This window comes from Fonsecaea erecta (assembly GCF_001651985.1).
Source record: "Fonsecaea erecta strain CBS 125763 chromosome Unknown Scaff3, whole genome shotgun sequence".
Taxonomy (NCBI): domain Eukaryota; kingdom Fungi; phylum Ascomycota; class Eurotiomycetes; order Chaetothyriales; family Herpotrichiellaceae; genus Fonsecaea; species Fonsecaea erecta.
In genome coordinates this window covers 2,104,616-2,124,312 of record NW_017387246.1, presented here as the reverse complement: position 1 = coordinate 2,124,312, position 19,697 = coordinate 2,104,616, and the positions used below count along the sequence as shown (strand labels likewise).

General features: G+C 53.6%; 6 protein-coding genes across 6 annotated transcripts; 3 read left to right on the top strand and 3 right to left on the bottom strand.

Moving 5' to 3' along the window:
- Window positions 1-603: 603 nt before the first annotated feature.
- AYL99_04030 (hypothetical protein) lies at window positions 604-1,794 on the top strand (the record flags this gene model as incomplete). Its single annotated transcript, XM_018835544.1, has 1 exon — window positions 604-1,794. One exon carries the CDS (start codon window positions 604-606, stop codon window positions 1,792-1,794), a length of 1,191 nt encoding a protein of 396 aa, XP_018695194.1.
- A 288-nt stretch (window positions 1,795-2,082) lies between these two features.
- Window positions 2,083-3,792, bottom strand: AYL99_04029 (asparagine-tRNA ligase; the record flags this gene model as incomplete). Its single annotated transcript, XM_018835543.1, has 1 exon — window positions 2,083-3,792. One exon carries the CDS (start codon window positions 3,790-3,792, stop codon window positions 2,083-2,085), a length of 1,710 nt encoding a protein of 569 aa, XP_018695193.1.
- A 1,706-nt stretch (window positions 3,793-5,498) lies between these two features.
- On the top strand, window positions 5,499-8,066 carry AYL99_04028 (hypothetical protein; the record flags this gene model as incomplete). The annotated part of the gene is made up of 1 exon (XM_018835542.1): window positions 5,499-8,066. The coding sequence occupies one exon, from the start codon at window positions 5,499-5,501 to the stop codon at window positions 8,064-8,066; it is 2,568 nt and encodes an 855-aa protein (XP_018695192.1).
- A 1,712-nt stretch (window positions 8,067-9,778) lies between these two features.
- AYL99_04027 (cell division control protein 42) lies at window positions 9,779-10,744 on the top strand (the record flags this gene model as incomplete). Its single annotated transcript, XM_018835541.1, has 3 exons — window positions 9,779-9,924; window positions 9,980-10,099; window positions 10,303-10,744. 3 exons carry the CDS (start codon window positions 9,779-9,781, stop codon window positions 10,742-10,744), a joined length of 708 nt encoding a protein of 235 aa, XP_018695191.1.
- A 1,781-nt stretch (window positions 10,745-12,525) lies between these two features.
- AYL99_04026 (hypothetical protein) lies at window positions 12,526-16,785 on the bottom strand (the record flags this gene model as incomplete). The annotated part of the gene is made up of 3 exons (XM_018835540.1): window positions 12,526-14,334; window positions 14,621-14,726; window positions 14,912-16,785. 3 exons carry the CDS (start codon window positions 16,783-16,785, stop codon window positions 12,526-12,528), a joined length of 3,789 nt encoding a protein of 1,262 aa, XP_018695190.1.
- A 1,048-nt stretch (window positions 16,786-17,833) lies between these two features.
- On the bottom strand, window positions 17,834-19,333 carry AYL99_04025 (DNA-binding protein, 42 kDa; the record flags this gene model as incomplete). The annotated part of the gene is made up of 4 exons (XM_018835539.1): window positions 17,834-18,081; window positions 18,154-18,993; window positions 19,100-19,227; window positions 19,269-19,333. The coding sequence occupies 4 exons, from the start codon at window positions 19,331-19,333 to the stop codon at window positions 17,834-17,836; spliced, it is 1,281 nt and encodes a 426-aa protein (XP_018695189.1).
- Window positions 19,334-19,697: the final 364 nt, after the last annotated feature.

Below are 19,697 nucleotides of genomic sequence, written 5' to 3'. Positions count from 1 at the left end.
CTGGAGAAAGGGAGGATATGGACAGAGGTGTTAGGAAGCTCGTAGGGCTTCATGAATGTGACCTATGCTCCGCCGCACCAAGCGTGGCCCTTTCTACGGAGCACCAAAGGCCACGAGACGAGTCGTCGCAAATCGTCCCAAGGGTGCCACGGTGCCTCGACGCTGCTGCCAGGTGTGCCATGACAATGACACCGTCTTTCATTTTCCTTCTGCTATCTTCCTTTCATGGACGCATTTGAGGGATTCAAGCATCATGTTGTGTTTCAGAATTTAAACGTGCGACATCTTATTGAGCCATCTCCAGTCACTCTCGACCTTGCCCGCGAAATCCGCTATTGTGTTATTACCATCTGCGTCACCCTCGCTACTGTATCAGTATTTAAATCTTGGATGTCAAACACTAGAAGACCTTCCTCTTGAGGTGGGCACTACGCCTTCCACAAAAAGATTCTGTGCGCAAAACCTCCCGTCGTTGTCGATTGTGTCCGCAAGACTGACCTCTGGTAGCATTGTAAAACATTCAACATGAAGATCGCTCTTTCCTCCTCGTTATTCTCCTTTCTTTGGGTAACATCCTCGCTTGCTCAAAATGTCATCGACGAAATGTCGTTCGGACATAAACAGACCATCTCGCCAAATTCCTTCGCCATTCCTGGCTGGACCATGCTAGGGGAGGGACATGTGCCTCAACTGCTGTCGGACAAAGTCATCCTTACGCCTCCATACGGCGGGCACAAGCGGGGCGCATTATGGACGGAACAGAAGAACTCATTACAAGATTGGACTGTAGACTTCAAATTCAGAGCAAGCGCTGCGGATCGAGGCAGTGGGAATTTGCAGCTGTGGTATGTGGCCAATGGAGACAAGACAGTGAGCACGTCGAGCATATACACCGTGGGGAATTGGGAAGGGCTCGCGATAGTCGTCGACACAGTAGGAGGAGTACAGAAGATCCGAGGGTTTCTCAATGATGGGAGTCTCGACTACAGAAATCACGCGAACGTGGACAGCCTGGCCTTTGGGCATTGCGACTACGTCTACCGCAATCTCGGACGACCATCTCACATCAATGTGCGGCACACTCGCGCCGGAGGCCTTGAAGTCCGCGTGGACGATAAAACGTGCTTCACGACGGCGAAGATCGCACTACCATCCGACTATGGCTTTGGCATGACCGCCGCATCCGCAGATCCTCCCGACTCCTTCGAAGTGTTTGGATTCACTCTATCGTCCATCGTTACTACGCCACCGCCCCAGCAGCAAGAAATGAACCAGCAAGCGTTTTCCCAAAATCAAAACCAAGGCCAAGGGACGATGCAGATGGACGACCACCCGGCCTCCTACTACACCACGACAGAAACCCAGTTCGCCGACCTCCACAACCGCCTCAACCTGATCTCCAAGTCCATCCAGAACCTCTTCGCCGAAGTACAACGCGTCTCGTCCAGCTTGGAGTCGCGGCACGCCGAAATCCTGGCCCGCATGCCGAGTTCCCAATCCATCATCAGTCTAGATAACCGCATGGCCACCCTCGACCGAGTCGTCTCTTCGCTGGAGAAGGAGTTGAAGAGCGGCGACCACCGCTCACAATTTGCGAAATTGAGCGAGCAGATCGCGCAGACCCACGTGGGCGTGACGGAAGAGGTGCCACAAAGGCTCAGAGAATATGTCATTGCGCACACCCCCAGGATCGGCTTCATCCTGTATAGTTTCATGGCGTTCCAGACGTGTTGCATTGGCGTGTTTGTATGGTATAAGTGGCGAAAGAGCACGATGCCGAAGAAATACCTGTAGGACGAACGGGCCAATGACGGGTTCATTCATGGTCATTAGCTAGCTCGAAATGGAGCATTTTCTGGAGTCAGGAAAGTGTTGAATGAATGAATCAAAGCATGGAAATGCTCGTGTGCTTTCCTCTATCCCTTGCAAAATTGTCCCGGGGGCAGTTCTATCATCCATCATAATCTACGTATTCCGGACCCGCCGCGACCAACATCTTCCACATCACCTGTGACCGTCTGAATCATACCTCGTTATCGTCCTGGGATTCCACCCTAGCATTTCTGTGGGCCGTGTGAACAACTACGGTTTGCAACGATAGGCAAATCTCGGGTAGAGACAGCACTCCCTGACGGTCCAGCGGCCGCAGATCCAGGCCAAAAATCGCTCCAGGCCCAGACCGTAGCCGCCGTGGGGGCTAGTGCCGTAGCGTCTCTGGTCCGTGTACCAGTAGTAGGGCTCGGGGTCGATTCCCTCACGCTTGTACGCGGCGATCAGCTCCTCGTAGTCCCAGATTCTCATGCTCCCGCCCACGATTTCGCCGACGCCGGGCATGAGGACGTCGACGCTCTCGGTCACGCGCGGGTCCGAGGGGTCTTTTTGCATGTAGAAGGCCTTGATCGCGGTGGGGAAGTGGGTGAGGAAGATGGGCACGTTGAGGATGTCGGTCATGCGTCGTTCGGCGGCTTCGGCGATGTCGTCCCCAAAGTCGTGCGGTTTGCCTTCTTCGTTGGGAATCTCGTGTTCGACCAACCACGCAATGGCCTCGGAGTACTTCATGCGTTTAAAGGGGCGGGACGGTGGCTTGAAGTCCGGGTTGAGCTCGTAGATGTATTTGGCAATGACAGGGTCCGAGAGGGTGACTTCAATGACCCTGCACACCAAGTGCTCAATGTGGTTGAGCAGGTCGTCAAAGGTAATGAAGTCGAGTTCACCCTCCACGTGTGTGTACTCACTCAGATGGCGGCGGGTGAGGGATTTTTCTGCTCGGAAGGACTTCTCAATGCAGTAAACGTCACCCAGTCCGGGAAGACAAGTCTCCAGGTACAGCTGCGAGGACTGGGTAAGGTAGGCTTTTTCACCGTAGTAGTTGAACTCGAAGAGAGTTGCGCCGCCCTCAACCTGCGTCTGAACCATTGCCGGAGGCGACACTTTCGTAATCTGCAGCTCGTCGTAGGTCTTGATAAAAGCCATCTCGACGGCTGCTCGAACTTTCATGACGCTTGACGAGACGTCCCCGCGCAGTGTGAGATGGCGGTTATCGAGCAGCTTCTGGGCATCACCATCTTCCTGCACTTTATTGGTGATGGCTTCCTTGTCACCGACCGCCGCGCCAATTACGGTGAAATAGTCGGCATGGAGCTCGCGATCAAGAGGGGCGTGGGCACCCGGTGGAAGAGATTTGAGCTCACCCCGAATTTCGAGTGACGTCTCAAGAGTCAAAGTCATGGCCGCATACGTCTTGATCAGGTTACCCGAGAAGAGGCATTGCATCAGTCCTTTGCCATCTTTTAGGGTGACAAAGATGATATCCTTCTGCGACCGTAAATGGTGAACTCGGCCCACAACTCGCACTCGGGTCCCCTTGGAGTCTGCAGTGCCTAGCTTGATCTTGGCGGGATCAACGGTGTTGAGCTTGATCTTGACAGGCGCCGGCAAGCTTTCGTCTTCTTTGATGACCACTTTCTTGGCGTCCTCGAGAACTTGCTTTCGCTTCTCAGCCTCCTGCTGTTCACGGATGGCCAAATCAGCTGCCTTGGCCTGTTTCCGCAGATGCTGTTCGTAAAGGTTGGTGGCTTTCTTCAGAGCAGACTTTGATGCAGGTTTCCATTCTAGCCGCGAGGCCGGATCAGCATTGGCGTCTGCAGGGGCCGTCTCTGACTTTCTGGTTTTATATGTTGCTTTGGGGTGCTGCATCATGGCGAAGAGAAGAGTTTTATAGGGGGCGGTTTCAGAGCCAGTGGCGGAGCCATCGTCGCGGCCGACGTCCTCGTCGACGTAGAAAGTGTCCATGTTTGTGTGTGTGGTTGTAGGAGGACAATGACGAGTTGAGATCGAAAAACCTGAAAATATTCGAGGCAGCATGAGTCAACTGTGGCTTATCGGCGAGTCGGATAGAGTAGAATTTAAGGTTTCGGGAAGTGGCGGCTAGCGCGCTTGGCAACCAACGTAAGAGGCTAAAATGGATCCGGACACTGCAGTTTCACATCGCGATTCCTGTCTCTCTGTCTGCTCATTTCTGTCACCACTGTGGCTCTACAAATCTCTCGTGCCACACAAACATACTTTGCCGCTGTGGAAGGAGCTCAGAGCCACGTCGTCTCTACCTCAGACTCTCAACAACCTGTTTGGCTGGTGCAACACCTCTGTGACGACTAACTCCATTGTTCCTCTTGGCATCATTGGCTGGCGCCAGACTCCGCGGGACCGGCCTCCGTCTGTCTGGTAAGCGCGGGCAGAGTCGATGGCCAATCAGCCTCAGTCGTTTAAAGGGCAATCAAAAACCCAGCGCCACACCACCCTTACTTGTACACAGTGGGCTAGTCCCAGCTTCCGCCTGTCAAGAGCCATGTTTCTCTCACAGAATGACTCCCCCGACGTGGTTGACGGCACTCCGCATTGATCGCCGGGAGACTGACAAACGTTGGCAGGAGAGCTTCCCCTTGTCTTGTCTCGAGGAAGCTCCTCTCCCTATCTTCGTATGGGATTTGTTGCGGAAATGGCCTCCCTGGGTTGTTCAGCCCAAGACCTGGCTTCAATTGGGCCATTTTCCACCTCCCCCCCGGCCCCTACCCAGCTTCTCCATAAAAGCAATCTATCGTCTAACCAAACTGTTGATAGTGCCGCCTTACCTGCATCAGCCTGCAGATTGATCATCCCCGTGCAGCCACACGTTGTGAACCTTAAATCGGTTTTCTCCTGTATCAGATTCTTCGAAAACATGCCCACCTACAGCCCGAAGAGAGCGCGGTCAGAGCCTCCTGCTGGGTCGCTGAGGCTCTTCAACCTTGCAAGCCTGTATCAGGACCGTGGCGACGGGGCTTAGGCTTGTAATGGAATGCTGTTGACCGTCCCCCCAAAAGCAATAGGCTGGGCACTTGGCCACGGTTTGTCTTGCAATTGTCCGGTTTGGAGTCCACTCCCGCGTGCCTGGTCCCTTTCTCCGGGTACTTTCCCCCTTATTTCTGATCCCCTTCCCTAGCCACCCATTTCAATTTGGCACTTTCCTAGACTCTAGACCCCCGGTCAATTGATTGCTTCCGTTTCTAAGCTGGTTCCCTCATTCTTCTGCTGGTTCACCGTTGCTCTCCTCCTTGAATTTTGGCCCTACTCTCTCTCTTCTTCATTCTCTCTCTACCTCCTCGCCTCTGACCCATCTTCTCTTCTAGTCCCATCATTTTGTTCCCTTCATTCGCTCGTTCCATTCCTGAGTCGATCTTATTTTCGATCTTTTCCTTATAGACTCCATTCGTACCAGTCCACATTCAACCAACCCCTTCGTTTTTGTACAGACTCTCCATCCCGAGTCCTCTCCGCATCTTCAGGCATACCTGCAGCCAATCCTTCCTGTTTGCGAAGCTCGAATCAGTGCTTTGACGGCCAAGTTCGTGCTTCTGTCCACCCATTTTCCCTACTACCACCAACAAAGACGATCGCTACTTGTCCTTGGACCTGGTCCTGAGGACACGATCCATCAACAATCCCATATGCTTGCTGCAATGCAGAGTCAGGACGTGTTTGGGGGATTTGGCAACCGCTTTGCTTCTACAAAATTTGGGACTGATAATACAGGCTTCAGTCATGGCGCGTACAATTCGAACCACACAGGCTATCCATTTCCTGATCGCAACATGAGAAAGCCTACCATTCCTTCGATTGCTACTGCCACGAAAGAGCAACAACATAGTTATAATGTCACCGAGCAGACACCAGCTACCGCTTTTGATATGAATTTCACACCTTTGTTGCCTTCTCAGCTCTTGCTGGGCAGCCCTTTCCAGCCTGGTTCTCCTGGTGCCTTCGCTTCTCCCCAGTTTCCCACCTTCAATCGCTTTGCTCCGGGAACAAACGCTCTTCACACCCAAACGCAGCAGTATCAGCAAAACCAGCATGCTCAGGCACAGCTCGCAAGTCCCACTCAGCCCAGTGCCAATCCCCTCTCGCCGCAGGCGTACCAAACGGTCATGTCGCCTGAAAGCTATACAGCACAGTCCCCCACCAGCTTCAGTGGCCTAGCTGGGGCAGCGTTCGGACATTACCAACCCATGGTGGGAATGGGCAACTCGTGGATGACTGGAACAAGTCGCACGGTCTACTTGGGCAACATTCCAGCGGATACATCTGCAGAGGAGATCCTGAGTCACGTTCGAAGCGGTCAGATCGAATCCGTCAGGCTTCTACCCGAAAAGAACTGTGCGTTCATTTCGTTCTTGGATAGCAGCTCTGCGACGCATTTTCATTCAGATGCCATCCTGAAGAAGCTCTCAATTAAGGGTCACGATATCAAGATTGGCTGGGGGAAGCCGTCTCAGGTGCCTACTTCAGTTGCCCTGGCTGTACAACAGTCAGGTGCTTCGAGGAATGTCTATCTGGGCAACCTTCCCGAGGAAATCACTGAACAGGAGATTCGAGAGGACCTGGGTAAGTTTGGACCCATTGACACCGTCAAAATGGTTCGCGAGAAGGCGATTGGCTTCGTCCATTTCCTTTCCATCAGCAATGCTGTCAAAGCCGTGGCTCAGCTGCCACAGGATCCCAAATGGGGCCCTCCCCGTCGGGTTTACTACGGCAAGGACCGGTGTGCCTATGTTTCCAAGACGCAGCAACAGAATGCAGCACAATACCTGGGCATCGCCCCTGGGTACGCTCACGTTCTCAATGGAGCCGACCGCGATTTGATATCCAATGCTCTGGCGCAGCAATCGGTAGCGGCGGCTGCCGTTGCCACGACTGCGGGTGGTGTCAACAATCTCGGAAATCGAACTGTCTATCTTGGAAATATTCACCCAGAGACCACCATCGAGGAGATTTGCAACGTCGTGCGTGGAGGGCTCCTCCACCACATCCGATATATCCCCGACAAGCACATCTGCTTTGTGACATTTATTGACCCCACGTCTGCTGCATCATTCTATGCTCTGAGCAACCTTCAGGGGTTGATGATCCATAACAGGCGGTTGAAGATCGGCTGGGGCAAACACTCGGGAGCCCTTCCGCCCGCCATTGCTCTAGCCGTGAGCGGAGGAGCCTCGCGGAATGTGTATATCGGTAATCTCGACGAAAGCTGGAGCGAAGAACGGCTACGACAAGACTTTTCCGAGTACGGTGAAATTGAGTTGGTCAATACCCTGCGGGAGAAGAGCTGCGCCTTTGTCAACTTTACCAACATCGCCAATGCCATCAAGGCTATTGAGGCTGTCCGGCAACGGGACGAGTACAAACGGTTCAAGATCAACTTCGGCAAAGATCGGTGCGGCAATCCTCCACGTCAGAACCTGAACAACGCCAACGGCAACCAGTCGCGTCTTCAGAATTCCATTGACAGCGCTGGTTCCCCAGCTGGGATGAATGGATTTGACCATGCTGTGTCGCAGTCAGGCTCTAGCCCCACGAGGTCAGCTATTCCAACAGGCCCCAAGGCTTCAATGGGGCCACAGTCTCAAGTTGCTCCACGTCAGCCAGCCCTGACTGCGCCAACACCGTCAGCAATTCTAAACGCAGGCAGCAACAACCCGCTGACAATGTACCTGTCACACGTGTCGCAGCAGCAGGCTCAAGCTGAACAGGATTTGCGGGACGATTCCTTGACATTTGCCCAGCTACAGCAGCAACAGAATCAGGCTTTGGCGAACCAACAGGCGGCGCTGTACGGTGAGATGCCGAACGGACACAGCGGACTGGAGATGCCCACTCCGTCGCACATTCCTCGACAAAGTAGCATCAGTGGCGGATTCAATTCGAACTCTCTGAGCAATGGTGCGTCCACCACCGTTGGAGGGCTCCTGGCCCCTACGAATACTGGACTGGGAGCCAGTCGGAGTGCCCATTCTCGAGCAGTGTCGCTCCCAGCGTTTTCGCAAGAGCTTTTTGGCAGCCAACAGTCTACCCAGCCAGGCCCGTCGTCATCACGCGGCTTCGGTGGACATGCGCCTCAGGGCAGCTTCGGCGGGTTTGGATCAGTTTTTGGCACTGGCTTCGGGACCAGTGGGTTTAATGGACTTGGATTGACGAGCGACAGCCGTGGAGGTCTCTCCGGCTGGGCTGAGGAGGAAATAGGAGCAAAATAAATGAACAACTAATCCGTGGATCTTTTGGGCAGTACCGGTCTTGGGGATATCTGGAATTGCACCTGTGCTTTGAATGAGGGTTTTACTGGTGATCTTTTGCAATATCTCAGTTCTAATAGTGTGGGATTACGGCGTGAACCAAAATGCGTGTTTTGATGCATCCTTTGACAGCATCCCTCTGAATTTGTGACGGAATTCGGGCACTGCAAGAGACGACATTTGGACGTTGCCGCCGGCTCGAGCCATGTTACGAGAATGTACATATTACTGGTCTTTGCGACGCAAAGGTGGCATGGCTCGAGGCACGAAAGGGCATGACACAACAACAACCGTGACGGGGTTGAGGATAGTATCACACGCGCTTCTGCAGGGTGTAATATACTCTCTCTCGATAGTGAATGTGATGGGATGGACAAGCCTCGACCAAGCCTTTCGATCTTGAAGCACTGATGATGATTATGAGATCTGGGCGGGATAAGGGACACGAGCACGAGACGCCGTTTCAAGTAGGCGCAGCGCCCGATTGCGTTTTCATCGACGCGTTTTCACCACTCGTGTGGCTGTTTCCCGTTGAGCAGAATACGGAGGAGCGATAAGCCCAGATTGTTGACTCGCTCCTTTGTGCCCAAAAAGCCCGTGAATTGCGTGCTCGAGTCATTGGGCGCCAAGCTGAATTTCGTGGTCCGACCGTATATTATATTCATCACCAGGTCCGGGGGGAGAGGGTTATTTCTCGCGCGCAAGAGTTTCGCGTTTCGAGCCATGCCAGATCGAGCATCGCACGAAGGCTTGAGTTTGTTGTCAAGGTTGACAGAAGATAGGCGAGTCCTTTCTTTTGCCGGTGCAATCTTGAGTTTGATGAAAAGCTGCCCCAGGAGTGAAGCGGCCTTGGTGGAAGGACCACCCTGCTACTCTGTTCAGCCTAGAGCCGTCACTGCAGGCCGCCGTCCCAGGCGGACCGTGGGCGGTCTCTAGACAGAATGGGTGCCCAAAGACAGGCTGCTCCGCCCAAAAAGCACCCCCGGGACCGCAGCCTAGTGAGCCTAATGAGCCTAAAGGCAGGGCCTCGGCCCCCATACCCTATATTTCCCTTTCCCTCGTCTATCGCGGCCAGCTGCATTCCCCTTCCCTATCTGCGTCTCCATCTGCCCATTCCACGTCGACCTCCTCCTCCTCGTCCATCACGCTTCTTTCCCAAAACCCTGCCCCTTGACACCACTTTCACCCTCTTGCGCCTCCTCGCACACATTGTCATTTCCGGTAAATGCACTGCTCTCTTACTGAAGACTAGACTTCCTTCACCATCTTCTGTTTCTTGAACATATCCATCCCTTCTCTTGCTGGTCAATTTCCTCTTCGATCCTAATCGCTAGGGCCGTTGACCGCCCTGCTCTCTGTGCCCGCGCCTACCTTCGACCCCGTCCTTCGCTTCCGACCTTGTGAGCATCCGACTGAGGAAAAAAAGAAGACGGAATAACATAAGCTGATTGGGAAACCGACAGAATTGAGATTCTCTCCGCAGCACTCGATATCTCGCACTTTTAGTGACAGTCGTTCCTCATTGGAACTCCCCGACCGCCCTCATATTCCGGGCAGAAAAGTGAAGTGACACCCTCGAGCCTCACAAACACCGCCTCTTTAACTCTCCTCTCACACGATCGTTACTCCTGTGGCACTTCTCCCTTTCCTCGGTAAGACTGACTCCCCCAAAAATGTTATCCCGTCTCAAGAATTTCGGACTGGCGACACGGAGACTAAGAGTGCGCGCCCTTAGACCGTTGAATCCGACCCGCATCCGTCGCCTTGAAGACAACATATTCGAGATCGACGAGAACGGGATGGTTGTTGCAACGATTAAGTGAGTCTGCTGGTCACGGCTAAATGAGACGGCCCCGACTGATATTCCGACACAGGTGTGTGGTTGTCGGCGACGGTGCCGTTGGCAAGACATGCTTGTTGATCTCTTACACCACAAACAAATTCCCCTCCGAGTATGTCCCTACAGTCTTCGACAACTATGCCGTGACGGTGATGTGAGTTCTCCCCCCGCCGATCCTTTTCAGAAAGTGGCCCCATCTTCACGGCTTCACGCAGTTACATGGCTTGGTCTCATCCCTGGGTGACATCTGTCTCCAAACATCGATTTCTTTCTTAATCTTGTCGATCTGATGGTGGTGTCACCTTTGGCATTGGTCCGTCTGACCCTGAGCACGTGAGCTGATCTGGGTTGTTTTAGGATCGGCGATGAACCATACACGTTGGGCCTGTTTGATACCGCTGGACAAGAGGATTACGACCGTCTCCGACCGCTGTCATATCCCCAGACCGACGTCTTCCTTGTTTGCTTTTCTGTCACATCACCAGCCTCGTTTGAAAACGTGAGAGAAAAATGGTTTCCGGAGGTCCACCATCATTGTCCTGGAGTTCCCTGTCTCATTGTTGGCACTCAAACTGATCTCCGAGATGATCCATCTGTCCGGGAAAAGCTTGCCAAGCAGAAAATGCAGCCTGTCCGCAAGGAAGACGGCGAGAGAATGGCCAAGGAGCTCGGTGCCGTCAAATACGTCGAGTGCAGCGCCCTCACGCAGTATAAGCTCAAGGACGTGTTTGATGAGGCGATTGTGGCAGCACTTGAACCTCCACCAAAAAAGAGCACCAAGAAGTGCACGATTTTGTGATGGCGGCTGGGTTCAGGGCTTCGGACACTGAGCAAAGGGGGATTCACTTTTTATTTTCCTTCCGAGGTTCGTGATACGCTTGCTGTATCACAATCGAAGTTTCCCTAACGCTAATCAGATTTTGGATACTAGCACAATTTCTTCCATTTTCCTTTCTCAGGTCTTGCTCCCGTGTCCGGCGCCTTTTTCTCACATGCAAGAGACATTGGACTCGTTTTGGACACGCAAAGACTCCGACGGCATCTTCGCACAACTTTTTTTCGGGCGAAACGCGCGCAAGACAGATGATGCCATATTCCGACTCAGACCGACACATCTCCGTGCTGGAGATGGGGTTTTCCGAGCTTCTCTTCCCGACCACGTTGGACAAATGGGGTGGTTTTTCATCAGCCATTCAGGGGCGTTTGGTCACAGGGGCGACTGGGCAATCGTGCAGAGGGAGTAACATGCGAGAGGATGGGCACAACTTTCAACATGAACAATGACGTGCAGTTTTGGGGGATGGGGATCGCAAGCTTGGGGGCGTCGAATGGCATCTCTCTCTCTCCCTCTCTCTCTCTCTCTCTCTTAGTCGAGAACTGAACTGTGCACATTGAATCTCTCAGACATGGCTGTGTGCATTCCATTCCATCCATTCCATTCTCATCCATCCATTGCTGGGGCCGATGTCACCCAGCCATTAAGGCCTGGGGGGCCTGCCGTGCCGACCGACGAATACCGCCAAAAGACTGTCCTGTTTTTTGTTTCCCGCAAAGCCCTCGTCCTCCGTCCCTCCCTCCCTGCCTGCCTGCCTGCCAGCCTTCCCGGAAGATCACTAGAATAGCTGATTCCCCTTTTCCTGGCCTGAGCAGGACAGACAGGCATTGCGTTTATTTTCCCCCTTTCCTGGAAACTTTCATATTTTGATCTCTTCCCCCTGATGGCTGCTGTCTGCCTGCCTCTCGACATACATCACGTGATGATCATTGATCATTAACCTATGTCTATATCTATCTATCTATATATATATATATCACATTACACACACGTCACATATACGTATACACATAAACACATATGTATGGCGTAAATGTTGATAATGTCGGATGGTACATATATACACACATACATACGATACAAAAGTCTGTCTGTCTGTAGTCTGTCTGCCTGTCTGTCTGTGACTGCCCGGCCTCCACCAACGTGCGGGTCATAGAACCACAAGCAAACAAATAAACAATGTACGGTGCGTACGTATGTATGAACGTATGAACGTATGAATATATGTGTGTGTTTAACTTTGCTGCTTCTCCTCCGCCCTTCCTCCCTGCTCACCACAGACGCCTGCCTCTCTGTACAGGAACCGGGGAATACTGCATCTGCGTCTACCGAGCACATCGCCTTGACATAAAACCCACAACCACATCTCATCCCCTAATGCCGCACGTATCTCACTTTTGAATAAAAGATCAAGTGGGTGTTAACGTATCACGATTTTCGTCTGCTTCGCTCGAGTCTTACATGGGGACCTGTTGACCGGACCTGTTGACCGGACTCAGTAGCCGGAAAATGCTCAAAATTCTGATTCCAAAACAGGATTTCATATCCCAAATCCTCATCTGAACGGGTTTGTGATGTGTCCGGATATCTGCCACGGGAGTCTCTCCTATTGCCAGTTTCACATCTGACCACGCTCTAGATACAGCTTTCCGACTCGGACAAGGGCTTGACTGGGGTGCTGGCGTAACGTGGGCCGTCGACAAGGCCTTCTAGACCTTGGGTCTCCAATTAATGAAAATGCAGATTCAAGGTGAAGTCTCCATGCTGTCGACACTGCTCCTACTTCCATAACCCTGTGCGGGCGGATTCGTAGGAACATTCCTCGAAGGAGGTACGGTCCTCGGCGAAAAATATGCGTCAAGCCATCGTCTGTCAGCTTCTTCTTTAGCTCTTCGGTGGGCTGCAGCTTCGTGGACAGGAGCTGGGGGAGTATCATCCTGATTATCATCTTCATTGTCTTCCTCATATCCCTCTTCCTCTTCTCCTTTTATACTTTCCTCTTCCGGGTCGGATGACAACTCAACAATTTCGACGCCATTCATTATTTTAGGATAAGACAGGTCAGCCGGAGAAGCCACATGTAATACAGGATCGACAGGCAGGGGCAGATCATCATCAGAAGGAGGAGGTGGTGGCGGCGACGATGTTAGTGGTTCATTCAAACTGGCTCTTCGGAGGACTGGATCAATATGTGGATCTTGTATAGGCGGAATTTCGTCGCCCGTGAAGCTGTTATCGAAAGACCCGGCATCCATGGATGTCGAGCGTGAGCGGGAGAGTGAGCGTGAAGAATGCGTCGCGTGGCTCAAAATCGCAAGCCTTCTGTTGATAAGCTCCTGTAATTCGAGGAGTTGATCATACTCGGTCTTCTCGACAGCGTCCACAACATCAGCGGGAGCTTCGCTGATCAGCTGATTTGTCAGCTCTGCCAACGCGTCCCCAGAGTAGCCGTCGATGCCCTTCTGGGACATTTGAGCGAGATTCAAGACGGCTTGCTGTTCTCGGATCGTTCGTCTCCGCAAGGCGACGTTTGCTTTGGCCGTCTCTGTGATGGCCAGAGCATTCGCACCCGTGAAGAAGTCGGGTTCTCGGATCTTGACGAGAGTTTGTTGAGGCGGATGGTGAAGAACAGCCCCGTCAGGACGATATCGGCGATTTCGAATCCGTTTGGGGGCGTCCATCTGTCGGGGAAAGGAGTGGTCTTCGTACCAGCTCTTCTTGACCCGATCAATAAAATCCAGTCGAATGCCCTGTTCTGGAATCCGGTAGATTTTGCCATGCATTTGGACTTCCTTGGTTTTGTCAAGCTCAGGTTCGTCTTTCATGAGGTCGACCTCGATGATGCCATTGTTTCTGAACCCTCGGCTCACACTGACATCGAGTGGCATAGCGTTCTTTGGCTTGCGCAATCGAGGTACGCGACCGAGCTCCCCCGGGGCTTTCTCACTCTGCCGACCGACCGCAACCAGGTCATGTTCGACGTGGAGAGGACATCGCCATGTGCCTCCGGGTTTGTCGCCCGGGCGGCGGCGTGGCGGAATGGCCAGAGGCGGATCGATACAATCCAGATGCCATCTCGCGGGGCAGAAATCACACGGGATGATGTCGCGGCCGTTGGCCGTCATGTTGCAGCGGTAGCATCGGATGATGTGGCCTTTGCTGTCGCGAGTCTCCTTGTAATTGGGCTCCTCGATGAAGCCGGCACGGTTCATCTTGGCCGTGTGGTTTTGGGTGCGGGGGAGGCTGACTTCTTCATACTCGCCCTCGTCACCCGTCCGCACTCCCTCGAAGTAGTCGCGGATGTCGGCCGGCAGTGAGAAGGCTTTCGGGATGATGTCGTCAACGCGGCGGATAACCAAGCCCAACAGCCCAGATGGATGAGGGACCTGCTTCGTTCGCCGGCCTACACATCGCGGACAGTACCATTCGCCTTCGACCTCTTCGTCCGGATTCAACGGAGGCTCCAGGCAGGCATGATGGAAGGAATTCGTACAGCCATCACAGCAAAGAAGCTTCCCTTCGCCACCGCACGATGCACAGAACTCGTCGTTGTCCTGAAAAACCAAGTTAGTAATTGATATGTGCAACATCAATCACGATGCCAGGCAGAGGAATGGAGGATAAAAACCGATCACCAAGGTCGGAGCCAAAAAGGATGCAGGCAACGGGGAAATGGGGCAGGGATGTCGGAATCAAGGAAAAAGAAAGGCCCAAAAGAATGATGAGAGTGGGATTAGTAGGGAGACACACGGTGGTCAGGGGGCGATGATGGGCCGGGGCCAATCGTGGCAGGATGAGAAGTCTGGTGCGTGCCGGGGGGGGTTGGGCTTGTTTCCTCACCTCTGCGCCCGAATCCGCTCCATTCAAATTGCCGATCCCAGCATCACGCCCAGGCCCCGCACGTGCAATTCCAGCCGTGATTCCGCCGTTCTTTGGCTTGTTGGGCCTATGGGTTCAATGTCAGCCAGTCTGTCCCCCCAAGGTAGCAAGATCAGAGGGTAATTGATGGCAGCCTTCCCAAACATGGTGGCGGGAGCCCAACAGGGGAAGCCCGAACCATCCGCCGCCCCAAATTATCTTACCCGGGGCACTGTAATGAGAAACACAAGACAACGGAGGGCGAATACGTACGATACCATGACCCGCGCCGATTTGCGCGTCTTCGGTGCTGGGTGAAGCCTGGTCGATCTTGGGGTCGCACCCCGTGGGTGAGCGTTTGCCACGCCCGGTGGCGGTGGTGGTACAAGCAACGGACCAGGAGAGGACGAGTCGGCGGTCGAATCATCGAGATCATCAGCGTCCACCTCATCGTATCTTCTTTTACGGCCAGTTCCGTTGACCAAGGTGTTATCAGGCGGCGCCTGAGCGTTCGTGGGCGACGTCAACGTGGCGGTGGGAACAACGAGTCGGTTTGGATGGATAACAGGAGGCGGAGGATTGTCGGTGGACGACACAGGTTTGACTGGATGGCCATGGACAGCATCTCGTTCGTGGCTCTCGGGTCGAGGAATGGTGTTGTAATCATGGAAGCTGTCTTCCAGATAAGCCCGCTTCCGCCTCGAGAATTCATCAATGTCGAACTCAGTGTCTTCTCGCGATTTCTTGGTCTTTTTGTTCGAGGTTGTCTTGGAGGAAGTCGCAACTTCGGGATAGGATTGTTTGGGAACAGCTTGAGAAGGGAGAGCGGTAGCACCGGCAGCTGAACGAAGTCGGTTGCCAGCTGCCATCCGGTTTGCAGATTGGCGTTGTCCAGCTGATCTGGATCCGCCACCACCCCTTCCATGGTCGCCGCCCGGTGGCTCCCAGGGAGGTTGGACTTCATCAGAGGGAGCTGACGAAAGGGACGAGATGGTCGACACACTGCCCGTCCTTTTCCGCTTGTATGGTGATGAATGGGAGGCGCGGTGGCTCGATCTTCGGCCTGGTTCAGCAACCTCCACAGAACGCGCAATCCTCGACGGCGACACTGGCGCTTCTTCGGAGCCGTAGGTAGCCGCCGCACGCGGGAAGTTGAAGGAGAGACTGATTTTGTGAGGCCGCTCTTCGGAGAACAAGGGCCCGTTGGCGTCTGAGTGGTTAGGTTTCGGCGAGCGTTCTCGGTGTTCAGGGGAAGCGAAATCGTTGAACATGGGAGAAGGTTGATACGGGCTCCCCGACATTTGACTTTCCCTCCTATGCTGCTTGACGCCCGACTTGATGTAGCGCTTGAAGACTTTGAACTGCTCAAAGGTGGGGGAGCCGTTGATCAAAGCCTCCAACAGATTCCACAGGTCCGGATTCACCTGGGCATCGTCGCGGATTGTCTGGAGCCCACGGACCAGGTCGGGCGTGTTTTTGTTATGTGCTTCCAGCATAGCACGGTCGACATGAATTCGAATTCGGTCTTGTCGTAGTTGCTGCTGAATGGATAACGGTTTGGGTGACGCTTGAGTGGTGGGCGTAAAGGATAACGTGGCAGGAGACGGCGACACCGTAGCTGCTTGAGGCATCTCTGCAACATCCCGTCGAGGCGGTCGACCGCGCGGAGGACTGGAAATGACCATGGGATCAAAGGATCGTTGAAGATTCGATGGGTTATCGGGCAATCCTTCAGGCTGCTCGGCCTCAGTTGTCGCTGTTGTCACGGGCACGTCCTCCTCCAACGGGGATGCTGAGTCCGCCTTTTCAAGTTCTGCCACGGGCGTGACAACGTCCTCCACCGGTGCCGGAGCTGGTCGTGGTGAAGGCCGGACATAGTTCAATTTGAGCTTTTGTAGCATGCGTTGAGAAGGCGCCGTCCCCAAGGGCTGCATGTTCTCCAGCACGCCCACCCTCTCCAGACCTTTTGTATCTTCAAAGCTGGGCACCGCAGGTCGCACAGCGGGCTCAATCCATTTGTCCAGGCTCGTCTGCTGACCATGTCTCGTCGAGACCTCCTCAATGGGCTTTGCTGCAGCCTCTTTGTCCCCAAAGGTGGCGGGACTCGAGTAGCGGCTGGACCTGTGCCGCAATGATCTGGTGGCCATGCTGCCTTCTTTTCTCCGCGCCGCACGCGCCGACTGCGAGAGAATTAGTTCAGGGACGTGTCACCGGGGGCAAGACGAAGACTTACCGTAGCCTTTGATGCGGCTCAGCGGGGAGAGGGTGCAGGCTGTGACGAGGTGCGAGAAGGAGAAAGTCAACGGAGCATGGTGTTGTGGTTCCGCAAACGAGGAAATGCCAGAGTCCAGTGGTGACAGAAGAATCGGGCAAGGGGCACTTAGCCTTAGCTGCACCCTGCGTCCGTGTTGCTTGCCCAGTGGCCAGTCGCCCGCCGGCCTCCGCAGCGGCAACTGCTCGGCGTCCTTTTAAGCCCTCTCATAAAACAGCTGAAGACCCCCAAGGCTGAGAGCTCCCTGTTTTCTTTAATAATCACAATCCCTTTTCTTTTCCTGTGGCTGTCTCCCGGATAATAGCGTTGTGCCGACTCTCCCAGCTGTTATGCTGTACCGTCCCACCACAGACCTCTGAGATTGATTTGTTCAGCTGAAGACGTGTCATCCATCCATATATCACCAGCCCTCAACCTGATCCCAGGCAACAATAGTGGTCTTTGTCATGACGTGGCGGCATACGCAGGGCTGCATCCCTGACTAGTCAGGCTTTTGCCCCTCTTCATCTAGAGCCTAGGAGGATGAAGAAACCCAGCTACGGAAGCCCAGGCAGAATCACACAATAAAAATCATGGTTGCAACAATTCTCTCATTGATTGTTCATTGGGTAGTCATATTTCGCCGCTCGTTGTCCATTCTTCTCGTTGCCTCATTTGCGTCCATTGGGGCGCTGGTGATAAGCACCATACATGGGCTCACCTCCCTGAGGTCCTCCCAACCGTCCTGAAACACACTTTCTCTCGGTTGTGAACATAGGTTGCATCTGATACCCAACCAGCTCCTATGTATCTTGTGGACCGTCAGAAGTGACTTTCCGCAGTGGCCCATTGACCTCGGTGCCAGATGACTCTTACGCTCACATCTGCCCATTCAGGCAAGAGGGTTTGGTGGCTGCGGATAAAGGAGGAGGAGGAGGAGCTGTTCATTCTTCGTCGCTATCATCCTCGTCATCATCGTCGTCGTCTTCGGTAGTAGCGGCGGCGGCGGCAGCCTTCTTGGCGGGCTTCTTCTTTTTCTTCTTGTTCTTGCTCTTGGAGCCAGTGGATTTGCTGAGTGGTCGCTCCAGGATTGAGAGAACCTCTTCATCCTCGATCTTCTTGTCGGACTTGACGGCTTCCAGATCCAATGGAGGTGGAGCTGCTAGGCGTGTAAGACCGTTCTTTGTGATGGCTGCACGAAGAAGAAAAAATCCCAACAGTCAGCAATAATGCAGCAAATCAGACACAGGACGGTCCGACTTACCAATGGTGGTGAACAACCTGGAGACCGGAGAACCGTCCGCCTCTGCGGCTGGCTTGTATTCACGTAGTACCCCTGATCTGATGCACTCGACCACGCCAACTTTGCCGGCTCGCTCATCATCCAGCTGTCGCAAGCTGAAAGGGAAGGTGCCGAATTTCTTGACGATTTCTGACAGAACCTGTCTCGAGCTCGGCCGCTTCAGGCCATAGGTCGTAGTGGTCCGCCTCAGCAGGGTTGATCGTTTGTCCAGCTCTTTGACCTTGCCAGATCCCAGACTCATGCCCATCTCGACCCCCCACACCTCGCCGACTTCGGCCGAGCCTTCTCCTTTGGCACCGTCGGCGGGAGACAGGATGATCTTCTTCTTGCCCTCGATTTCATTTTTCTCAAACAGCCAGGACGTGGTATGCTGAACGACACGGACGTCATAGGCTTTGGCGACCTTATCAATCAGCGAGATTATCTTGGTCTGTGTCGGTGGCTTTTCTGCAGCAGCCTTCTTCTTCTCTTCATCAGTACCGCTTGCCAGCAGTCCAGGAGGCACCATGAGGCGGAGCAGGAGTTCATTGGCGTAGTATGTGGCGAGCAGCAAGTCTGCCTCCCTGCCCGTGATTTCTGCTTTCTTCCCTTTCTCTTGTGGCACTACAACAGTGTCCCCCACAATGGCACCATAGCCGTCGATCTGTGCACCCAGTTGAATCTTGACCAGCTCACCGCCCTTGATGGTCAGGGCGGCGTCCTCGGCGTCCGACACCAGAGGGGTGAAGGGAGTGACATGGGAGCTAGGGGATACTGTGCAAGGTGTGGCAATTCCCTTGTTGATGGACTTTCCTTTGTAGACTACAGAGCTTGTAGGTTAGACCCAAAAATATCCGAGGAAGTCCTCTTGTCCGCAGTTGGGTGTAGAGAGGGTGACAACTGTGGCGCGAGGGGGGCAAAGCCTCACCTTTGCTGAGCTCAGCCTCGAGAAGCTCATCGCCCTTGATGCACAGGTCGACAATCTTGGCTCCGTCGACCAGCCATTTGGAGACTTCCTCGAGGACTTTGTGGCTGATGGTAGCGGCGGTTTTGTACCTGAGCCTGATGTCAGTCACAAAATACTTACCAGTCGAAACGGACAGACTTGCTTGGTGAGATTGTCTGGATTGTTAATCCCTTCTGCTACTGCCGCCTCAGACATCTTGAGCAAGCAGGTAGAGTTGGCCAAAAAGAAATGTGTGGCTTCACAGTTGAAGTCGCCAACATGCAACCCTTTTGGAGGGATATTTAATGTAGTAGTGGGGTGCAATGAATTTCCATTGTGTGGATGCGGGGATGCAAAGCTAGTAAAGGCAGCATTGCGTTTTGCACGGAGTCCTCTAAGATCACACGACCAAAGGAATTGCCCTTCTTTCCACTGCAGCTACGGACAGTGAAGAGACGTTTTGACGTTCAGCGCACATCAGTTGACACTGGGAGCGTGCAATGAAGCAATGTACAAGACTTCTCTAGATCTACAGTACCCCTGCTCTGGCAGAATGAGAAGCACTTAACGAATATCTGTG